The sequence below is a fragment of the Hylobates moloch genome, unplaced genomic scaffold (assembly GCF_009828535.3).
Source record: "Hylobates moloch isolate HMO894 unplaced genomic scaffold, HMol_V3 SCAFFOLD_8, whole genome shotgun sequence".
In the NCBI taxonomy this organism is placed as follows: Eukaryota; Metazoa; Chordata; class Mammalia; order Primates; family Hylobatidae; genus Hylobates; species Hylobates moloch.
Window position 1 is genome coordinate 28,381,775 of NW_026652283.1, and position 23,677 is coordinate 28,405,451.

The 23,677-nt window shown below is 44.2% G+C and overlaps 1 protein-coding gene across 8 annotated transcripts in view; it reads right to left on the reverse strand.

The window, feature by feature from the left end:
- Positions 1 to 21,676, reverse strand: part of TMTC1 (transmembrane O-mannosyltransferase targeting cadherins 1) — a 282,068-nt gene extending 260,392 nt beyond the window's left edge. For 6 of the 8 annotated variants that reach the window (XM_058442439.1, XM_058442440.1, XM_058442438.1 and 3 more), the window contains exons 1-2: positions 21,184 to 21,629; positions 2,595 to 2,772 (exon numbers count right to left, since the gene is read on the reverse strand). In XM_058442439.1, coding sequence (XP_058298422.1) covers positions 2,595 to 2,772; positions 21,184 to 21,485 — 480 coding nt within the window. In that variant the 5' untranslated portion in view covers positions 21,486 to 21,629. Of the gene's footprint in view, positions 1 to 2,594; positions 2,773 to 21,183 lie in introns of all 8 variants that reach the window. The other 2 variants (XM_032159935.2, XM_032159934.2) reach the window with 1 other exon arrangement.
- Positions 21,677 to 23,677: the final 2,001 nt, after the last annotated feature.

The window sequence follows — 23,677 nt, forward strand, 5'->3', positions numbered from 1 at the left end:
CGGGCAGAGGCGCTCCTCACTTCCCAGACGATGGGTGGCCGGGCAGAGGCGCTCCTCACTTCCCAGACGATGGGTGGCCGGGCAGAGGCGCTCCTCACCTCCCAGACGATGGGTGGCCGGGCAGAGGCTCTCCTCACTTCCCAGATGGGGAGGCCGGGTAGAGGGGCGGCCGGGCAGAGATGCTCCCTACCTCCCAGACGGGGCGGTGGCCGGGCAGGGGCTGCAATCCCAGCATCTTGGTAGGCCAAGGCTGGCGGCTGGGAGGCGGAGGCTGCCGCAAGCCCAGACCCCGCCACTGCACTCCAGCCCGGGCAACACCGAGCACCGGGTGAGCGAGACTGCGCCTGCAGTCCCAGCACCTTAGGAGGCCAAGGCGGGCAGAGCGTTAGGGGTCAGGAGCTGGCGACCAGCGTGGCCAAGATGGCGAACGCGCGCCGGCAGCCAACGGAGAAAAAAGAGGCAGCCGTGGCCCGCGCCGGTAGTCTCAGGCAGTCCGCGGCGCGGGGCAGCAGCGAGACGACGAGATTGCAGCCCGGGCCACAGAGGGGAAGGGAAGGGAACAGCAATGACTTTATTCTTTGAACTCCAAGTTATTGGCAAATAATCACCTTACACAATTTTTAATGATCTACCAACTGACAATGCAATCAAGTCTTCCTTTAATTTGGTCAAAAGCAAAGAATTTAACCATAGCCATCATTAGAGTTACCTGTCATTACAGTCATTTACTGTCACAATTTCTTTTAAGTACAGCAGAAAAGCTTTACTGAGACTCACCAAAGGACTATTACTTATGCCTCATACTCATCCACTTAAAGGCACCTTTGCTCAGTCTAAAATACTCACAAAGAGTTGGGAAAATGACCTTTCACAGTGTCATTTTTTATAAAGTGATCTTTCTTCATCATCCAATCAAAATATATTTTTGTCAAAACTTTGAGCTTACAGATTTAGAATTTTGTTGGTGGAAAATGCCCACCATGTAGCCTAACTGGCAAACCAGTCCTGATCATCAAACCAACTGGTTGAATCAGACTTCTTGTGTCCATTCTAATAAACATACTATTATGCATCCCCATGACAACTATGTCACTTCTGAATTCAGAACAGTAACACAAGCCACCATACCTTACTTCTAAGGCCATGTTATATTCTTCATAGAGATACGTGTTAGACAGGGAGAGCTGTGAAGCCCTCCTCTGGGTTTGTGATGCCTTAATTGGAGGATGCCTTGCTGACACTGATATATCAGACTATTCCTTTGTAAGGTACCTCAGAGTTTTGTACACCTGGGGCATAGTAAGATGCTGGTGTACACGAGGTATTCCTTAACTTTGTTAAAATGAGCAGAGGGCAACTGAGAAACGGAGGAGGGAGAAGGGAACCACCATGACATCTTTGCTGCAGGTGTGTACTCAGGCAGATCAGCTTCAGGGAAGTGTCCAAAGAGGTGCAAGCTGAAACTCTGGAAAAGAGTCTTGTAAAACTGTGGTGCCCATGGACCTCTCATCAAGTTTTCATCTACCCCTAGCCAGGCACATCAAACAAACCAGCTGTTTTTACTGAGCTGGGAAACAAAGTAGCTTAAAAATGCCATCTGATTCATGGAATGATTAAATAAATATTTTAAACAGGGCCATAGCTATCAATACTTTTTTTTTTTTTTTTTTTTTGAGACAGAGTCTCACTCTGTTGCCCAGGCTGGAGTACAGTGGTGCAATCTTGGCTCACTGCAACCTCCACCTCCTGGGTTCAAGTGATTCTCCTGCCTCAGCCTCCCAAGCAGCTGGAATTACAGGCACCTGCCACCACGCCTGGCTAAGTTTTTTTGTAATTTTAGTAGAGATGGGGTTTCACCATGTTGGCCAGGCTGGTCTTGAACTCCTGACCTCAAGTGATCTACTGTCTCAGCCTCCCAAAGTGCTGGGATTGCAGGCATCAGCCACCACACCCAGCCAATACTTTTTAAATAAATTTTTCATCACCCACACAATAACTACGCTTCCTATTAAGTAACTTGGGAAACAATACATAAGGCTCCTAAGTCTGTCTTTCTAACTTGAAGAATGTCAGTCTAATTTTTTATAGTCCTTCCCCAGCACTTACAGTTCTGCGTAATAAACATTATAAAATAAAGCAGGGTGAGAAAAGGTAAAATATAAATGTGGAGCAGGAACAATGACTCAGCATGCTAAGTGTTCAAATGGCCCTTGCTGCTTAAAACACAATAGGACTTAAATTATCTTCAAATACAAAACTGAACAAACTGTGGCCATTCATTACTACCTGTAATAATAACAGCGGTTATTTAGAAAAGCAATTAAATCCAGCAGGTGCAATAAAACCAATTTGAACACTCAAAAAGAAAAGCTGTCAACCAAAATGGTTTATATATAAAGATAAACACTTTAGTAGAGTGAACTCATGTGTTTTTGAAAAGGAAAAAAGATCAGCTTAGTTTACATGTATATATCTATATACACACATATATCTACAATATACACACATTTACATGTATGTGTATACACGTACACACGTATACATACACACACATATTCATATTCGTTATTTCACTGAGATCCAATTACACTTACCGCCTCAGTATGAATGGGATGTACAGCAAAAAGCAATGCCGTTACAAAAGCAAGTCCACGATTCTTGAAGACAGTTTTATCACAGGTGTACATCAGCACAAGAGTCACTAAGCAGTGTAAAATTACATTGACTGCATGAAAGTAGAAGGGGTTCATACCAGTCAAAAATATGTTTAGCCTATAAAAAAAAGAAAAAAGAAAAAAACTGCATTAGCTACAAACTCCACATAAACACAAGGAAAGCAGACGGAATCCATCATTTAAAAAGATAAGCTATTAGATTAATGATTTTTAAGTGATTCCCAACATTGGGTTATTTTTTAGCCTTGGGTATGTATCACACTTTTCCTATTTCAGAATTGTCCCATGTACAGAAATCCATGCATATACAATACAATATTATTTCAGGGAACTTTGGTCTCACTGAGAAGGCAAGCAAACAGGTGCTGAGCCTGTTTTTCCATCACTCCATGGCTAACGCAAATACGCCCCCTTAATATTCTTGTTTTCATTGCTGGCTCTTCCCAAGCAGCTGAGTGTTGAAAGGGAAGTCCAAAGGGCCATGGGTCAGAGCCACATACACCGGAGATGAACAGAAACCATGAAACTACGATTAGTCACAGTTGGGACAAATGAGGCATGAATGAGTTCTCTCACCCATGGTGCCACCAGGAACCAGGTTTCTAGATTATGCACCTGGAAGTATCACCTAATTACCACCCCACAAAGGAAGCTTTAGGGAACCAACATGCTATTACCAGCTGCAGCTGAAATGAAAAGATGAGCAAAAGCATCATGTTCCAGAATGTGTATTAAATGTTTTTAACATAAATTCCCACAGATCTCAGTACCTGATTTCTAAGACTGTGACAAAGCAATTAAAAGAGAACCACAAAGGGAAGGAAAACCAATTGTTCAACATCTTAAAAAAATACTTTCATGAGACAGAAACGCAAAATAGAGAGACTTCTGAAGGTTGCCTTAAATTTAATAACAGGACATAATAGACCCAATTGATTCTGTGGGGTTACAGAAAAAAAAAAAACACTTGTACAAGGTATGGTTCTTTCCAGGGAGCACTGACACCCTAAGTGGTACTGCCTACAGTTGTCTGTATTCTAGTCCATTTTACCAAAACAGCAATCCCAGGTCTTCAATTCTCAGGCCTTTGATCTGCTTCTCTCATACAAACAGCTCCTCTTTGCCAAAACAACTAAGAATGAAAAAGTCAGCTTTAGAGATGACATATGCGTATTCTAAATAATTGACGTAATTCATACACAGCTTTAACCTACAGACTTTTAAACATCTCAAGATTTACTTGGACATATGAATGCAAATGTCATAGTTACTAATAAACTCCATTTTCACTCCCACTGAAGTAATCAGAGTCTTAACTAAGCCTAGAAAACTAAATTGTTGTATTGGATCCAACTCCAGGGCTCTGATGTAAGATTTGACTCAGCTGTATGTTGGCAGAATCATGAGTCTGCACACACCCCAGCATCCTCAATACAGGAGCCTGGTGGGAAATTGCCCATCCAGAGGGAAAGAGGAATAGGCAGTGAACTAGAGAACTCAGAGGTCCAACAAAGCGGGGAGACCAGCATGCCATTCCTGTATAGAAACACACACGAGGCAGCAGAGCTGCTTGAAGTCAGAAAGCTTGGGATGGGATAATTGTTAAGGAAGGTCAAGACCAAGTCCAGGTCCTTGGAGAACTTGGATGCAGTTCCCTAAGAGTCCATCCCCCTGAGACTGATTTTACACTGCGTTCCACTTCAGCAGGCTGAGTTCTCCAGACTAAGCCATTCATTTAAAATTCATTCACACCACTGACAAGCATGAGAGAAAACAGGCAATCTCACATCTGACTGGTAGGTGTCCAAGTTGGAAGGTCTCTTGGTTGGCAACATGCATTGGAGGCTTTAAAAGGTATGCACTTTTGACTGAAAATTTCACGTCCAGGAATTTTCCATAAAGAAGTAACGAGAAAAGTTTGCATAAAATATATATAAACTATATATACATAAGTATATATACAAATACATATATACGTACATATACATACAAAAGACGTTAGAGTGAATGTACAAGAATGCATCTCACAGTGTAAATGGTAAAAATGGCATTGTGAGAAAGGCAAGACATCTAACAAGCCAAATCCTTGATAAATTTGACTATTCCCATGGATCCTAAAATTTAGATAATAAATTTGGATTACAAATTGAAAGGGGTCAGGTGGAGACCAAACTACACCGGTCGCAGTCAAGAGATCTTTATTGGAGGTATCGAGCGGCACCACGCAAGGAGATGGAAGAGGAGAGAGAGGGCTGCTGGTGTGCTGGGTTTTATATCCCTTGGGCCTACGTGGATTGGGCTAGGGGCGGGCCCAAGGGAAGGCGGGAGATGCTTCTTTCTGATTGGTCCTCCTTTGGCGGGTTCAGACAGTGCCCGGTCAAGGAGGGGAGAAGAACCCGGAATCAGCCCCAACTTAAGGTACGGCACCATTTTAAGGTACCCCATGTTACCTAACATTCCTCCCTTTTTGTTTTCTTAAATGGGGGAAAATGGGCATCGTGGTTCATCTGGCTGCTTCCTGCTGAGTGGGGGCGCTGTGGGGAGGGGGCACAGGGAGAACTGTCAGGGTTGTGCGTGGGGTACAGTATGAGTATGAGGCCAAGCAATAGGGCGCTATACACGAAGACTTCGTTAGACGTGAAGTCCATTAATGTTCCTTGTAGGTATAGATCCTCCAGTGCCGTGAGCCAGTTGAGGGGCAGGGATGGGTTGGCGACGAGCCAGCTGTCTGAGCGAAGGGTGTTTAAGAATTGGTAGAATCGGCTTGCTGTAGCCATCTGGGATACTAGGGGTAGAGTTTGGTCTGCCCGAAGAGAAAAGAAGATGGTAGTTAATTTAGGGTGCGAGGGCAGGCCTACCCCCCCCCCGCCAATCCTGAGTATCTGTTGCCGGTCATTGGCCGTTTAAGAGGTCAGCAGGGTGTGAGACTGTCTCTGGAGTCTGCCATGTCTTCACAAGTCGCTAGGAGCTGGTAGTTTCTGAGGAGAAGCTGGTTAAAGGTTTGGTTAGAGATGGATACTCAGTTTTGAGGGAACGGAAAATAGTTATGGTTTGAGTTGGATATGCCCAGGCATTGCTGGGATAGATGCCTCCTGTAACTGACTGGCCCCAGACCGGGTCGGGGGGGTTGTCGATATGCATGGCTCGGGAGGAGGCGTTGTTTTTAGTGGTATAATATAGGAAGGGGGTGTGTGTGTTGATGTAGGAGCCAGATGGCAAAGTGGAACATGTGGAAGAGAGGGTCCCAGCCGTTTTCTATCATAGTGAGCCTGGGAAGGGGAAGATCCACCGTGGGGCTGATGTAGTTGGTGTGTGTCCTCCTGCGAATGTTGTATGACTCTAACTGTGAAGAGATAATAGGGCTGGGAAGAGGGCCCGCCGGCGGAGGAAAGCGTAAAGATGTGAGAGGTGGAAAGCCAGAGAAGAGGACTTAGGAGATGCATGAGAGCAGGGCGTAAGCAGTTTGGTTCTTCGTGTGGTCCAGGTTGGTAGCTGGTTTCAACCTGGAAATGTGAAGCCAAGGAGTTAGACGTCCTGGTGATTCTTGGAGTCTAGCGGCCATGGGAGTGCAGAGTATAATTTGGAGAGGCCCTTTCCACTTAGGGACTAGGGAGACAGATGTAGTAGGGCTGGGTGGAGAGTAAAACACCCACTCCCCTGGTTTAAGGGGAAAGGACTGGTGACTGCGGGTAGTATCGGGCAACAGGCACTCCTGTCGCTTCCACAGCTCACACCGGATGAAGGACAGGAGGGGATAGCTAATGTGTTGTGGGGCCATCCAAGAGGTGGGACTGATACCTGGTGGGAGTGCAGGTCGGCCATACATGATCTCCAAGGGAGACAGAAGGGTGGGCTTTTTTGGGAGCACCCGTAATTTGAACAGGGCTGTAGGTAGTAATTTTACCCAATCTAGGTGTAATTCTAGGGTGAGTTTGGTTAGGGTTTCTTTAAGGGTACGGTTAGTCCGCTCAACTTTTCTGGAGGATTGAGGGTGGTAGGGGATGTGGAAGTGCCAAGGAATGTTGAGGGCAGTTGCAAGGGAGGCAGAGGTTGGGTTTGTCCCGTAGAAGAAAGAAGCCATGAACGTAGGGGGAGCTCTGCCCGTTTTCCTGTTCGCTCACAATAGTTGTAGAGATCCCGGAGGTTGGGATCAAAGGACCCATAAGTGGGCCATCTGTTTTGGTTGTCTAGGGGGTAGGAGGGCCAGTTTTGAGTGCACAATTTAATGAGGCGTGTAGGTTTGAGATCAGCAGCCAAACCAAGGGCTGATAAGTTATTTAAAAGGCATTGTAAGGGAGAGTCGGCTGACAGGCATGCAGAGGCTCCCATTATGAGAAGGGGGGGTTTACGGAAATATATGGCAAAGGGCTGGGCAGGGCATCCCCTACCAGCCGATGACCATGCTGTGAGTCAGACCCTTCGAGTCGGTCGTCACCAAAACGAAAGGACTGAGGGCCTCTAGGAGGCCGAGGGCCGTGGGCCACCTGGTACCAAGATTTTCAGAGCGAGAAAGGGGAAGGGGTCCAGGCCTGATGAGCAAGGAGGAAAAGGAGGGAACCCTGCTCCCTGGAGGCTGAGTCTAAAATAGGATTTATAGCAGCTGTGTGGGCGGCCGAGGCGGGAGCCGGTCGACTGGTGTCGGACACCAGAATGGGAGACTTACCGAGATGAGGCCGGTGTTGCGCGTAGAGGTCGGCAAACAGGAAAATGAGCGAAGACCGGCCGGGGTCTGGACTGAGCCCGAAAGGGATCGGGGTCCCACTGAGGGGGTGGGGAGTCCCAATCGGAGTCACGGCACCAATGAAAGGGGCCGGGCGGAGACCAAACTACACCGGTCGTGGTCAAGAGATCTTTATTGGAGGTATCGAGTGGCACAACGCAAGGTGAAGGAAGAGGAGAGAGAGAGGGCTGCTGTTGTGCTGGGTTTTATATCCCTTGGGCCTACGTGGATTGGGCTAGGGGCGGGCCCAAGGGAAGGCGGGAGATGCTTCTTTCTGATTGGCCCTCCTTTGGCGGGTTCAAACAGTGCCCGGTCAAGGAGGGGAGAAGAACCTGGAACCGGCCCCATCTCAAGGTATGGCACCATTTTAAGGTACCCCATGTTACCTAACACAAATAATAGCACCATTTCTTTAAAAAGAACAAAAGGCTTATTTTTGCAAAGTATTTATTATTCAACCATTCAAAACTAAAAAGCATCATTAAAGATGGCATTATTACTATGTTACCCATACTCTTATCAGGTATTTAACATATATTCCTTTCTCCTTCCAAAAACAGTATAAAATGGTAGGCATGAACCACCTTTGTGGTTCATACGCATCATATCTGAAAATGTCCAAGCATTATCCATGTTATTTCTTGAACTTAGTCAAAATCTGAAAAAATACTTCTGTGAGACAGACATGCAGAATAGAGAGACTTCTGATGGTTGGCTTAAACTTAATAACGGGCCCTAATGCACCCAACTGCATCTGTGGGGTTATAGAAAAAACACGCTTGCACAAGGTATTGTTCATGCATCAGAAGCTTAAAAAGGTACATGCCAGAATGCCTGGTGTATGAAGTGAATTCAATTAGATACCAAAATATAAAATAAAGTGCTGAATGAGGAGCCCCCGCAGTAATGACATAATGGTGTGAAAGTCCCTTACCTGGAACCTAACATTGGTGAGTCTAAGCTTTAAGAAATCACCCTGAATCTGGAGTTAGGAGTATTTTTTAAAATATCTAAAAAGATGGAGAGTGAATTCTCCAAATTACAGACAAGTGAGCTTGAGACAAAATGCTAATGAAAGCTTCTAGCGTATTCTACATGTGATCACAGAGAAAAGAAGCTCTGATTCTGGGAGATAATATGGGTTCACAAAAAGGGGGTTCACTGATTAACCTCATAATTTAATAGAAAAGGGGATGTGATGGATGCATCACATCTTTATTTTAACAAAGGCATTTATCAAAATCTCTCAAAATCTCCCTGCAAACAAGATAGCCTAAGATAGATTTGTAGCAAACACCAAGAGTAGTGAATAATAAATCAATGTCTCCTTGGACTGAGATCGCCAGTGTATGTCACAGGGTTCTGATATTACCTCTGTTCTGTCCAATATTTTTATCAAAGGTTTAATGAAATTATACAGTGCATACTTATCAAGATACAAAATGCCTTTATCTAGAAAGGAAAGTTAATGTACCAGAAGAACTAACTGACATTCACAAAGAGTTTAAATGGCTGAAATTGTTAGCTAATTCTAACAGGATTAGTGGTAAGAGTGAAGACTCACATGGGGATATAAAAGACAACAAAATACTTGCAATCTAGATTAAAACTGTACACAGGTTATTGCCTTGGAGCTTTTATTTGCCTTCAACACAAAGTTAATGTGTGTTGGTTATCAAAACAGACCAAACCTGACAGACATGGAACTGCACAAGTCAATCAATTTTTCATTTCAATTTACACAATCAGGTATTTATTAAGCACATACTACATGTCAGATATGATTCAGGGCCCAGAGATACAAAGAGAAGTAAGACGTGGCATCTGTTCCCTAAGAGTTAATAGCATAGTAGGAGCAGGCAAGGTAATTAAACAGCTAATTAAATGTTAAGAAATTCTCGCAGTGGGACAACTTACCAGGTGCAGAGATGGGGAAGAGGGAGGTATTCTACCTGAGGATGGGAGAGGCAAGATAGGTGGTATCCATTGTGGGGCAGCAGAGAGTCAGAGGGCTTTTTAAACACAGAGCACCTTCACAGGAGAACTTCAGGATGCTAAGGGGGGAGGGAAGACCCTCAGAAATGATGCCTCTTGAATGTAGCTTTGAGGAAATGGAAGATGCTCAGCCTAGAGAAAGATGACAGAAATAATGCCAAGTTCTCCAGGGGAAAAGATCTTTGCCATATTTATGGCTACATCCGCAGTGTCTAGCACAATGCCTCATTCATGATTATCACACAATAAGCATTCAGGTGAATGAATAAACATGAATGAATGAATGAAAAGCAATACTAAAGGAATGCACTTATTCTAAGTAGCTCCCTAAGGGGAAACTACAATCCAATAAAGATGTTACAAACTGTCTTCCCAAAGGCTAGGTTTAGCCTGCAGGTTGTTCTGTTTTACTTTCATACCTCTTTTTTATTTACCAGGGTTTTAAAAACAGGTGGCTTCATATAAAAATTTCCAGCTTCTCTTGAAATATTAGAAGACCTGACAACTCTGGGCCTACATGGCTGCATGGAAATATCTGTTTACCCATCTCGAGAGGACAAGGGCTCACAATTTGCCACAGTCTCTACTAATTCCTATCATATTCCTAACCTGAAGGCATTCATTTATCATTATACGCACAATTATTTTTGTATGGTAAAGAGGAAAGTGAAATATTTCTTGAGCCTACATGACTATCACACATGGGCAATAAGACAGCCAAAATGACTGCTTGAAGAAAAATGGGAGAAAGCATATTTCTGGAAGAGAAGAATATTCCCATGTGCCTAAAATGCAAAGTATTACAACATAACCTCACATCCAGCTCACTTCACTCACTCTAAGATCAGCCTGACCCTTTTAGCATTTGAACTTTCAACTTTTAATATGCAAAGTACTGAGAGGCAGGCTTCAGCTCAAAGTAGGAAGTAACACTGAAGCTAGTACACATTTAAAGATTTAAAATTGTATCAGGTGCTTGGATAACCAGAAATATCCACAAAGAAGTATAATGACAACCCACATGAAATACCATCTAAAAAGAACATCTCAGGTTCTATATCACCCTGAATGTATCCCTTTGAAAGCATTTAACCAATTTTTTAAAAAACTCATTAACTATATTCCTCAAACTTTTTCATACACTATAGGAAACAATTTCTTTTTGTCATTGTATCCATCTCACTCAGCACACAATAGATTCTAAATGAAAATTTACTGAACTTGCATTAACTTGCAGTTGGAAAAGATCATCTTTCCCTTTGACTTCAAGAATCTCTCATTTTATTTGGTGTAGCCTTCATTCTTCATTTAAAACTAGGCCAAGCAGTAGGAAATAAAATAATATTTTCTGAAATAATCTTAATAGCCATCTCTCACTATCTGAAAACCTTCCAGACACAGAAATCTGGCAAATATGGCAAATTGGCAAATATGAACCCAAATCGCCCCTTCTCCATCTGAACTCCCTCTGCCTTCCTGTAAAAGTTCCCAGAAATGTAGGGCCATGAGTTCTCAGATAAGCTGGTTTGCAGCACTGCCATATCCCTTCCCAGGAAAGGGCATGGGGTCACAAAATCTGGCACCAAAGGGGGTTGTGGGGTGGAGAGAAAGGGAGAAGAAAGAGTTGTTGGCTGCCCTCTGCCTCCTCACTCCCATAGCCTAGAGCTTAAGATAAACCCCATCACTGTCTTTTAAGTTTCTTCTTTGACAATAGCTCTGATTTAGGAAAAACAAAACAAAACAAAACAGTAACAGTCTGTATTTGTGAAATAGAGACACATAGTAGGGGATATACTAGAGTCCTTCCCCAAAAGGACCCCAACATGTCAATCAAATGGCTCTACCTCAAGGAACTGGCACAGGTCTGCAAACTGGGTGAGACGTCACGACTCTCCATGTGGTGACCCAAGCCTGATTCCTGGCCCTGAAGCTGAAGTTTTCCTGGAATAAATTTTAGCAAAATTTTAGAGGGCTGCCCATCTACTTCATTCCTAGGGACAATATGATTAATTAGCCACCACCAATGATTGCTGCGGGTCAAAACATTCTGATTATCACTGTGTCCCAGAGGCCCATCATGATCAGGGCATTCACCTTGTCTTTGGCAGCTAAGCTCTGCCACTCGGTCTTTGGTACTCCAGGATCCCATCACCCCATGAAGTCAGAAAGTCCACCTCAATGGCAGCATCTCCTACATCACACCTGGCCAACAGAAGAGATCCACCAAAGAGCTTCTCGAAGTTGCAGGTGCTCCTTCACCAATATAATTCTCAATGCCTCAAGAAAGGGAAAGTCATCTGGTCCTCTCTGGGAATACAATGGAGGCATGAGAGTGTGTGCAGGTGGCATGTGATAAACGCATGCCAGCATTCCTATCTCAATGAGCCTTTGTGTTCCTTTCTCTACATTATGCCAGGGAGATTTTGGCATCTCAACCTCATTAAACATGGGCCCCCATGAGTCCTAGTGGTTCTCAAGTGTCTTAATCATCTGGTATGGTAGCTACAATTGTTGATTCTCTGATCACATCCCAAGATATTCCAAGGCAGTAGATGTAAATTAGGGCCCAGCGATCTGCCCCCAAGCAACCCAAGTGATTCAAAGTCAGGTGATACTCAGAACAATGAGAGACAGGTTTCAAAGCTTAAGGGCTTTGAAATCCTAGCTGGGCTGCTAGGATTGCCCAGCTTTCCAGAAAAGCCCAGATTTCTCAGCAGTAACACAAAGAATAGAGTACATTCTTTTCCAAAGAAATACAAACCAGGGAAAATAAAAAATTAAAAGTACCCCTTTATTATCTGTTTCTGGTGTCTCCAGTGTTGGGTTCTCCAACACTTTCAGCATGGGTTTCCACAGCCCAGTGCTAAGCACCCAGCACATTCTCCTGTCTGCCTCTATTACTGTTCATCTTTCTTTTTCCCAACCTCTTGCCATCATTACAGATCTCAAATGCTTATAAGAGGTTTCCATAGTCTTCTTAGATCATTCAACCAATAAATAACAACATCTGGTTCTTCTCATTTTTCCTCTGAGGCAAATCCCTTTGGCCCTCAATCATTTTGGTTGCTCTTCTTCTGCATTCCCTTCAGTACCAGGAATAAATCAGCAAATCATCATTGCTTAACGTATCTGAAGTACAAAATGATGTAGTTCCCAGGCACCAATGCAAACAACAGTCCAGAAGGGAGATTGACACTCTGCAGCCAAAGCAAAATTCATGGCTTTGATTTGAGTTCAATGCATCACATCCTTATCTGGCTATGAGGAGGCTGCCCCACAGGAAAGCTGCCCCATGGGAAGGGAGGTTATTGTCACTGTTACATTAGTACTAGAGTAACAGTAAAGCTATTTGAGTAATAACGGTACCAAAGAAAGGGTAAGAAAACTGAAGGCACGAAGATCAGTCAATATATCTCTAAGGTAGCAAGTCCCGGAAGAAAATCCTCAAAGAGAGAGCCAGCGAATAATAAAAATTAGGACAGACCAAGGCCAAATATTTTAGTTTTAACTGAGCTGTCAAGTTTTAGCATTTTTTTTTTTAAATGTGTGTTTGGTGTTTGGTGGAGTGCCTGGGTGTAATGCAGTTCTGACATCAACTTCCCAGAATTAACACAGACTCCCAGTTGAGGGCAAAGTCGTCCACAAAACTCCTCACACTTCAGACATCAGCCACAAGTTCCTCAGGCCACTAGTACTTCTGACCAACTGGCTACATAATCAGGGCCTCCCACAACTCCCTCAGGTTCAATCATTCATTAGAACAACTCAGAGAAATCGAGTAACCCCTATACTTATGGTTATAGTTTTCTTATGAAGGATACAGGTCAGGACTAGTCAAAGGAAAAAACCTATGTGACAAGGTCCAGGAGGGTCCTGAGCATAAATGTTCTGTTTCTTCAGGATGCTTCACCCTCCCAGCACATCAAAGTATCATTACCTACCAGGGAAGTTCAAGCAAACTTCAGTGTCCAGAGTTTTTATTGGGGGTCCCAGTATGTAGGCATGATTAACTGAAATCACTGACCACATAACAATTCAATTTTCAGTCCCTCTTCCCTCCTAGGAGGTTGAAATATAGGAGTGATATCACATGCCTCACAGCCCCAACCCTCTAATCTTATAATTGGTCTTTACACCACAGCCAGCCCTCATCCTATAACCATCTAGGAGCCCACCATGAGTCAACTCCTCCTTAGCATAAACTTAGGTGTGATCCCAGGAGTCCATCATGAATAACAAAGAAACTCCTCTCACTTGGGAAATTCTGAGGGATCAGAAGTTTCCTCCCAAGAATACAGCACAAAGACCAGAAAAAAATCACTGTCATGTTAGTTTCTCTGATAACATATATTCAGGTCCTTGTACTCCATTTGATCCAACAAGGCCATTCCTTATAGAAAGCATAGGCATGGATGAATCTTAGGACCCTGAGATCAGAGTGTAGTGAGAACCCCCTATAATTCTGGGTTTTGAAGGTACAGCTACTGTTTCTCACCTTGAACTTTGCAGCAAGCATCCACCAATCATTTGTGCTGCAATCTGCCACCTAAGAAGAGTAAGATCCAAAAGTGCTACAGATCTTCATTCTCTACATAGAGTTACAGTCCCAGCAAGTTACAATAGAAATTCAAAGTCATCCCTTTCAGAATCTCTCAGTAAACAGAACCCACTGGTATCCTCTGTATATATGAGGAAATTCCTAGTCTGCCTCCACTTTTCTCTTTGAGAAAGAAAGAACAAAGGTAAATTAGTGAAAAAGTAAATGAAGCAGACTTTTTCTCCACATTATAGTCATGTAGCCTTACCTTAATATTTACCTGAAAAATTTGAGCATTCACAAAAAGGATTTATTCATTCTTTAAAAAATTAATTTATTTTTAATTGACAAATAATATTCCTTCTTTCGATGATAATTCTTGAGTCCCTACTTTGCAAGCCAGGCTTAGTTCTAGGTGCTAGAGATAAACCTCATGGAGTTTACACTGTAGTGAGGGGAGGTAAAAATCAACAAAGCAGGGTAAGGAAATAAGGGTAAAACACAAAGGAGTGTTTGCAACTTTAGATCACCTGGCCACCAGGGAAGGCCTCTGGGATGAAGTGACATTTAGGCAGAAACCAAAGGTGGTGAGCACATAAGCCCTGCACAGATCTGGGGAAAAGCATTCCGAAAGAACCACCAACACATGCAAGGCCTTTGATAGCAGTGGGTTCGGCCTGTGCAAAGAACAAGGGCTCTGGAATGCTGGTGCAGAGAATAAGATGAAGATTGGTAAACTAGGGATCAGAGAGGTAGCCAGGGGTTAGATCAAATAGGACTTCATAGAACAGAAACCGTATCTTATTATTTGGGAAAGAAACACTGCCATTGTGTGGGCATGATCAGGCATTCCTTACCCCTCTCTCTTTTTTTTTTTTTTTTTTTTTAACGGAGTCTTGTTCTGTTGCCAGGCTGGAGTGTGGTGGTGCAAACTCAGCTCACTGAAACCTCTGCCTCCCAGGTTCGAGCAATTCTCCTGCCTCAGCCTCCTGAGCAGCTGGGACTACAGGTGCACGCCACCATGCCCAGTTAATTTTTGTATTTTTAGTAGAGATGGGGTTTCACCATGTTGGCCAGGATGGGTTTGATCTCTTGACCTAGTGATCTGCCCACCTCAGTCTCCCAAAGTGCTAGAATTACAGGCACGAGCCACTGTGCCCGACCTCCTTACCCCTCTCTTTAAGTGAGATGATGACATACTCAAAGTTAGGAAAAATAGGAATGTAGCTCCAAAGAAAGACAGAAAAGACATTGGTTGGTAATAATAGACTGCTTCGGAAGGTGACTTCCAAGCCTTCATTCAGGAACTCACCTATAAAATCCCTCATGAGTCCAAAAATATATTCCTCTCACTTTCCATCCCTCCTACACTAGTAGACTGTAGTCTAAAGTATATCCTACTAGATTATAATCACAACCTCCACCTCTTGGAGCTTCCAAGATAACCTTAGGGTGGCATAAAATTTTCAAAGGCAATTTTTCATTTTTCTTTATAAAATTTTTCTCGCCTCCAATCATATTTTCCCTTGGTTATTTCTGTCACTGAACATCCCAGACAAATCTAGTCAAACATCCTAGAGAATCTTCATTCGTCTCCTATGATAGACTTAGAAAACAAACTTATCAGCCTTGTGGCAACAGGCTATGTCAAAATGAAATCCCACAGAAGTTGAATGAGAAGGAATAGATAGAACCAAAAGAAACATATCACCATTTCTTTAAGGTTGTGGGCATGGAGGTTAGTTAGTGCTTATTTTCATGGTTGGCATACTATTTGTAACCAAAAGATGCAAACTGCTGCAAAAAACTTTCAAGATCAAACATTAAAATGCTGCAAATTCCTACAGCTGCACATATTAAGATAGTCTATTTTTTAGCTCTGACATCTTAAACCACCCACTTTCACTCTTATGGTTTATATTACCATCAGAAGCTCTTAATAAAACATTATAGCAAATATAATCTAATAGGCTAAACACACAGAGAGAGAATCAAGAGTTTCAAGTCCTTCAATTTGCTTAGTTTCCCCATCTGTAACATTAAAAAATCATTGGTTCTTGCTTGTTGAAGGAGACTTCCACCTGCTTACTGAATGGAATGGCACTGTAAACAATTCAGTAGCATCTTCTTCCCAAGAGAAGGGGGTGGGGGGAGGGGGAGGGATAAAATTAAAAAGCTAAGTTTATTTTAAACCATTCTGGACCATTTTTCAAGGGAGGTGTTATGGACATCATAGAGTCTGGTTCTGTGTCAATTCACCGTCTACAGAGTAGCTTAATGCATTTCTCTTGATTTCAGGCTTACAGACAGGTCATGGCCAGGGAAGGAAAAAGAAGCAAAAAAAAAAAAAAAAAAAGTTACTGCTGCAGAGTCACAGATGTTTTGATTCTGTACCACTATGGTCCAAAAATATTCCCACATGCCCTTGGGCATGATCTTATGAAAAGACTGAATCTGAGATTTGACTGGAAACAGAAATTCATTATAATTCTAAATTCACTTCAAGGAACACAAAGAGATGGTCATTTGTATCAGTTAGGATTTGACTAGAAAAGCAGAGCCACCAGGAGTGATTCAGAAGAAGGGATGTGCTATGGGGATCTGACCTTTTACAATGGCTGGGGCTGGTTAAATAGCCTATGTAAGTGTGATGCTTCTGTGTCTATTATCCAAGTTGAAAGCCAGCAGGGCAGCAGGGCCACTCTGGAAGAGAGGGTTAACGGACTTGAAGTAGGGGGAAGCAAAGGCAAATTGGAACCCACAAGGATGAGCTAAAATACATGTCTGTTTCCCACTGCCTTTAAGCCTCCAACTTTAACAATGCAAGAGGCTTGCAAAAAGACTGGCACTCTTCCCTGCAGAGCTGCATATACACCTGCATCATGATTCCAAGTAGCTGAAAGATGAGCTCTGGAGAGCACTGGAGGAGCTGAGGGCCTGGGTGCTGCTGCAAACCAACAGCATGTTCACCAATATTTCTGTGACAAACTGCACGAGGCCTGGCAGCAACAAAACCTATGCCAACCTTCTGAATGGGATCTCAGCCACTTCACTTCCACCTTCCAAATCTTGCAGAAATTTTTCTTATGGTCAGCCCTAACCCAGATCATCTTGCAAAGGCAATTCTAAGAAACACAGTCCCAACTTAGCTAAAGTGATATAGTGCAAAGCCACCACATCTCAGTAAGCTGCTTTCATAATCCATTGTCCTATCCCCTCAAAACTGGTAGAAGTAGATGGTCTGTAACCCACTTCCTCATTTCAAATTTTAGCTCATTTCTTATTTGAAAAAATATATAATTAGTATCTTTACTACCTAAGCAAGCACTTTGATTATTTATTAGTACACAAGCAACCACCTTTATAGCAAAAAGTATTATGCATCTATAAATTACATTTATTCTTAAGGAAATTTCTAGCTCTCAGTATGCGTGAGATACAGTCAATGAATCAAAAATCAACTTACGTTTTAATAAAAAATATGTTTGGAGTTTTGCACCGGGAAAGGTCCTGTGAGGAGGACAAAAAGACAAGCTACAGAGTGGGAGAAAATATTTACCAATCACATACTTGACAAAGTACATGTATCTAGAATATATAAAGAACTTAAATACTCAACATTTAAAAAAACACTTAAAAATGGACAAAAGACACAAAGGCACATTTACCAAACTCTTTGGTTTAATATCAGATGTTTAATAGCTTCACCCATTAGGGAATGGTAAATTAATGAGGTACATATATAGGTGTGATATCACTACATACCTATCAGAATGGCTACAGTAAAAAACAGCAACAATACAAAGTGCTGGCAGAAATGCACAGAAACTGGATTACTCAGACACTGCGGGTAGGAACATCTGGAAAACAGTATGGCAGCTTCATATAAACCATATGAACATGCAGCCACCATATGGCCCAGCAATTGGACCCCTGGGCATTTAGACCAGAGAAATAAAAATTTGTTTACACAAAAACCTGTAAGTGACTTTTTATAGCAGCTTTATTCGTAATAGCGAAAAGCTGGAAACAACCCAGATGTCCCCAACAGGTGAATGGTTATACAAACTGTGGTATATCTATACAATGGAATACAACTCAGCAACAGAAAGGAACAAACTATGGATACATGCAACAGCCTGAATGAAGATTCAGAAACATGCTGAGTGAAAGAAGCCAATCTCAATAGGTTACATACTATGTGATTCAATTGATACAACAGTATTAAAATGACAAAATGATAAAAATGGAGAATAGATTCATGGTTGTTATGGCTTTGAGTGAGGGGATTATGGATTAGGCAGTTGTTATAGATTAGGTGTCCATGACTGCAATAAAGAAGTACCGAGGATCCTTGGGATGGAATTGTTCTGTATCTTGACTGTGGAGGTACTCTCTGAAATCTACACATATGATAAAGCTGCATAGAACTAAATACACACTTAGTAAAATAAAAAAAAAAAATAGAAGTACATATAAAATAGGTGAAATCTGACTAAATGCTGTAGACTGCATCAATATCAATTTCCTGGTTGTAATATTATACCATAATAATACAGGATGTTACCATTGGGGGAAATGGATAGAGTAGAAGGAATCTCTATATTATTACTTAAAACTGCATAGGAATGCACAATTATATTTAAAAAAAGTTTTTAAAACGGGTTTGAAATCTCAAAGTTTTTGCTCAAACAAGCATAATTTAAGATACAGTTAAAATGGTTTGCACATATTTAAAGGGCCCCTTCGATTGTGTTTTCACTATCTAAAATAAAAATCATAAAGACGTAATCTATGTGAAGTATCTAGGCCAATGCTTGGTTCATAGTGAATAGTTAATAAATATGGCTTTCTTTCCTTCCTTGTACCATCCTGTAGAGTTGTGTGGTTCTAAAGTCATTGATGTCCTCCAGCTTCATGCTATCACACTAGAAAATGCAGTTTCACCTCAGATGACTATAAAGAAAACTGTCCAGTCTTATTTAAATCAATGCATGTGAGGACAGAAAGACTACTTAACGTTCTCTTTCTGAAGAGGCAGTTATCTCTTTCCAATTAGTGCTGTGTTTCTCTTCTAGATTTGCAACTCAATCTTCTCAAAAAAAGAGTGTATCTTTCATAGGCAGTAGCATATAATATACAGCAAGCCATGCCTCTTAGATACCAAGCTGCTTGTTACAATCAATGATTACCACAAGAGTCCCTCAGCTCTCTTCCTCCTGAATCCCCCAACTTTCCTTTGCCCTTGTTCTGTCAACCCCTAGCCAATTTTCCTCTTAATCAATGGTCTTACTTCTTTGTCTACTCCCTCCATCCCTCCCTTATGTGCCTGCTGTCTCCATTATGAAGAAAAATAAAACATTTTAGGTGAGGTACAGTAGCTCATGCCCACAAGCCCAGCACATTGGGAGGCTGAGGCTTCAAGATCACTTAGCCCAGAAGTTCAACACCGGCCTAGACAACATAGGAAGACCCCATATCTACAAAAAAATTTTAAAAATATATCTGGGTGCACGGCATGTGCCAGTAGTTCCAGCTACTTGGGAGGCTGAGGCAGGAGAATTGCTTATGCCCAGGAGTTTTAGGCTACAGTGAGCAATAATCATGCCACTGCACTCCAGGCTGGAGGACACAGTGAGATCCCATCTCAAAAAAGAAAAAAAAGAGAAAAGACAGAGAAAAAAGAAGAAAATCTTCTAGAAAGTCAAGAAGTGAAAACACCCTTCCCTACTCTCCAGCAATTAGGCACAGGCATTTGACTCTGCCCTTTTTAATTGAAAAATACTCATACCTGTGACCAGGATGGTCTCCAGGGCTGTTAGAAAGACAGCAAGCACATCTCATGCTGTGAACTCGCACATCTTAAATTAACCAACAACCCTGACTGTAATAAATGAAAAAGCAGGTCAATCTAGAAGTGAAACATTTATATTTGGCCCAAGGAGATTTTAAGAAACATCTGGGAAATTGAATAACGAGGTTAGCCGAGGTTATCTTTCAGCAGAAAACGAGAACAACTTTCTAAGAGGACAAATGTCTATAACATATTCTCTTCAAAGTCAAACATGTAATTTTCTCACTCTCCTTAAAAACATTAAACTTTCAGTGGAAGACGTAAGTCAAATGCCCATGAATTGTTGCCTATTGCTATGGTTTCCTTTTCTGAGTCATCAGAGACACCTGTCAAGAGGCCTAAGCCTCTCAGCCAGAGCAGGCTTTTCAAGCTGCCAACCCAGACTCAAATAATCATTACCATAAACACGGGTTCCTATCACACCCGTTGGAAAAAAGGCTTAAAACGCCGATAATAGCGCACCAATATTATTTCAACAGTTTTGACCGGCGCGTTAAAATGAGCTTCAACGCTGAGCCACACTATAAAGGGTTGAGTCAAGCTCTTGATTGTGTAAGATAGCATTTCCCTTAAATGAGCGCTTCTCTTCTTTCCTCAGAAGCTAGGCTTCTTTTCAAATTAAAGAAAATACTCCACCCCACAAAAACCTGGCATATTCTCGGTTCCCTTTACACTTATTCACACCAGAAACGCTGAATCATGACTCCGAGGTTGTAAAAGAAAAACTATTTCAGCTGGGGCCCCAGGGTCCCTGGAGAAGCCTAGGCTCTGCGTTACTTCTCTCTGCACCTTCTAGAGGTCTGGCAGATTGGAGAGCCTCTGGGAGCAGCCAAGGGTGCAAGGCGGGGGCTGGGGGGCTCGGGAGAGTCTTCTGCTCCCTCTCCTGAACCCACGCAGCCCTGTCAGCTCAAGGCTCCCGCCTCGTCTCATCTGAACGAAACCCTTAAGGGGCTGATACACTTCTCATCTGCAAAGCTGCCCAACAGCCTCCGAGAAATTCTCAACTTGGAAGCATCGCCACCACCGCCACCCCTCCGGAACCCACTGGGTCCGCGCTCGTCCCACTTGGTCACGATCCGGCAGGCGATGGGGTGCGGAGGCGGTTCCACCAGCCCGCTCCCAGCCCTGCCTCGAGAGAGAAACCCGCTGAGAGCGCAGACACTTCAGAAACTCGATCCCAACTCCCCAGCCGGCGCCTCCCGAACCACTCCGAGAGCCCAGACTAGCCGGGCAGTGGATCCCAGAGCAAAGTGCCATGCACATCCTGGAGAGGAGGGAGGCGTGGAGGGAAAGGGCGGCAAAAATGAAATGCCGCCAAGTCAGTCCCGCAACTTCTCCCGGTCCGTGGGACGGGCGGAGGGTAGAGGAGGCAGCGGCGGCTAGCGCGAGGTGAGGTACTCACTTGAAGGTGAGGACGCACAGCGGCCGGTAGGACTTGTGGCTGGTGTTCTCGGCCATGCCCTTGCCCCAGAAGTCGTTGGTGAATATGCTCCAGCGGAGCGGGGCGCCGGGCCGCACGTCGGGGTTGTTCACAATCGCCCACACGTCGTCGTGCACGAACTCGCCCTGCAGGGAGCGGCCGTAGCACAGGCAGCTTGCCCCGGCCAGCAGCGCCGCGGCCCCGGCCGGCGCGATCCCGCAGCCCCACCGCCGGGAGGGTGTGCGGTCCCCGCCGCCGCCTCGGGCAGAGGTGGTCACCACCATCGCGCCGCCGCCGCCGCTGCTGTCCTGGCCTCTCCCGGGCGTCTGGCATCCTCCCCTACCGGGGCCCCGGCGGCGCGCAGCGGTTGCCCGGAGAGGGGCTCGGGCATGGTGCTGCGGCAGCCGGACCCGCCGCGAGCTCCCCGCGCTCCGCCGCCGCCTGCGCCGCGGAGTTGGCCCAGCTGCAAATAAACAGCAGTCCCCCCGCCTCCCCCGGCCATCGCCACCTCCTCCGCCCCACTGCGCATGCCCGCTCGCTCTCTCTTCCACGCCCCCCCGCCCAATCCCGGGACGCGGGCCGGTTCCCCCGCACAGCCCGGCGCCCTCTGCCCCCGGCCCGCCTCGCGTGCAGGTGGACCGGGGTTCGCGGCGCGCGGCTGCCCGGGAGCTGCGGGGAAGCGCACGCCAGGGTCCCACGTGCGGTGTCGGGCTGTGCTCACCCCCACGCCCCCGCCCCCATCCTTCTCCCCTGAATGGGGCTGCGAAGGGGCACATCTGGCGGACCCCTCCCGGGGGGAACCAGGCGGGTTTAGCAGGTGTGCAGTCTGGAGCCCCCACACCCACCTTCCAGGGAGAAAAGTGCTGCCCCGGGAAGTTCCCGGCTTTTCAGCACCCGGGACAATAGCAGCGGCGCCCGGGGAGACGCTCTCCACCGGCCCCGCCCTCGCGTCCAGTCGCCGGCTCCGTGCTCTCCTGCTCGGGCTTTTCTCACGCGCCCGGCGCTGCGTCCCTCTTGGCGGAGGAACCCGCGGGGACAGGGAGCACCTTCCTCAAAGCCAGGAGAAGGGGTCTCCCTGGACAAGGACATCCTGCTCGCCCTGCCCGGGTGTGTTCAGAGGCGCCACCGGCTCTTTAACTTTACAGCCCCTTTCTTGGCCCGCACTTACAAAAAGTACCAGGTTCGAGTTTTGGTTTGGGCCTGGGAACCGAATTGGCTTCTGAAACATTTCCTATTTTACTGTTTGCTCAAGATAATTTGGGAGATGCCAAGCAAACCACTTTTTCTTTCTGTCTAGCTGGATCACTTGGGTCTCATTATTTCCCGGGCTGTGGGCGTGTTTGAACGGTTCCTGCTAATTCAGTACAGGGCGGCGAAGAAGGTGGGGATGGTGGGATGGGGAGGTGGGGGTGGGAATTTGTATTAGGGCCTCTGGCTTTGGCTCCTAAACTTCCCGTCTTTCTGAAAGATTGTTTTCTTTTTTAAAATACTAATTTTAATAATATATCCCAGAGTGATGATTACTAGAATTTCTCCAGGTCTGAAAATTCTATTTGTTCTTTCAGGCACCTCGTAAATGTCCATTGCTGAGTGTTAGAAGTTATCAGGAATTTGACACATCCAGATAGAAAAACTGAAAATAAAAAGTCACCCTTTTATTCTCATCCTCCCCAAATCCTTAAAAAGCTCACCAACATAATCCAGAAATTGTTCCTCTACTATGAGTATTTGTGTGGCTCTTTACTGTAATAAGTTACTTTTTAAAAAATTTTAAGATATCTGAGCAGTTCAAAAGTCAATGAATTAAGATAAACTTATTGTAACTCAAAGTACGTTTCACCCATTTTCGCTTTGTTTATTTGGTGACTTGAAATTAGTGACTGAGAAATAAAACTGGAAATCCTGGACATAGATGTTTTCATTCTTCCATCAAAATCTTTCACCCTTGGTAACCTTAATATACAGACCTTAATATCTAGACACACCTGAGTCTATTTCCCCATATAAGACACCACAGCCTTTCCTATGCGCCTGACTATTAACTTAATAAAAATATATTAAGGAGATTCTTTGTGCTACAGTGTGCTAAGTATAGGATTGGAAGACCCAAAGCTGCTCATGTGTGTGCGTGTGTATGTGTGTGTGGTTAACACCATAAAAGTCTAGCTTTCTAAGTTAACAGCTGATTGGGATAGTGAAATTATCTTTGCTGAAATCATAGTTGAGGTAATAGGTCAATGTATCAATCCTTACCTATAATTAACAGAGGCTTTCTAGAGAGAACATCTTAACCCAAAAGAGTGACTCTAGGCCAGGTGCAATGGCTCACACCTGTAATCCCAGCACTTTGGGAGGCCAAGGCAGGAGCGTTGCTTGAGGCCAGGAGTTCAAGACTGGCCTGGGCTACAGAGTGAGACCCTGCCTCAAAAAAGAAAAGAAAATAATGGCCTCTAATAGTAGATTTTTATAGAAAGAA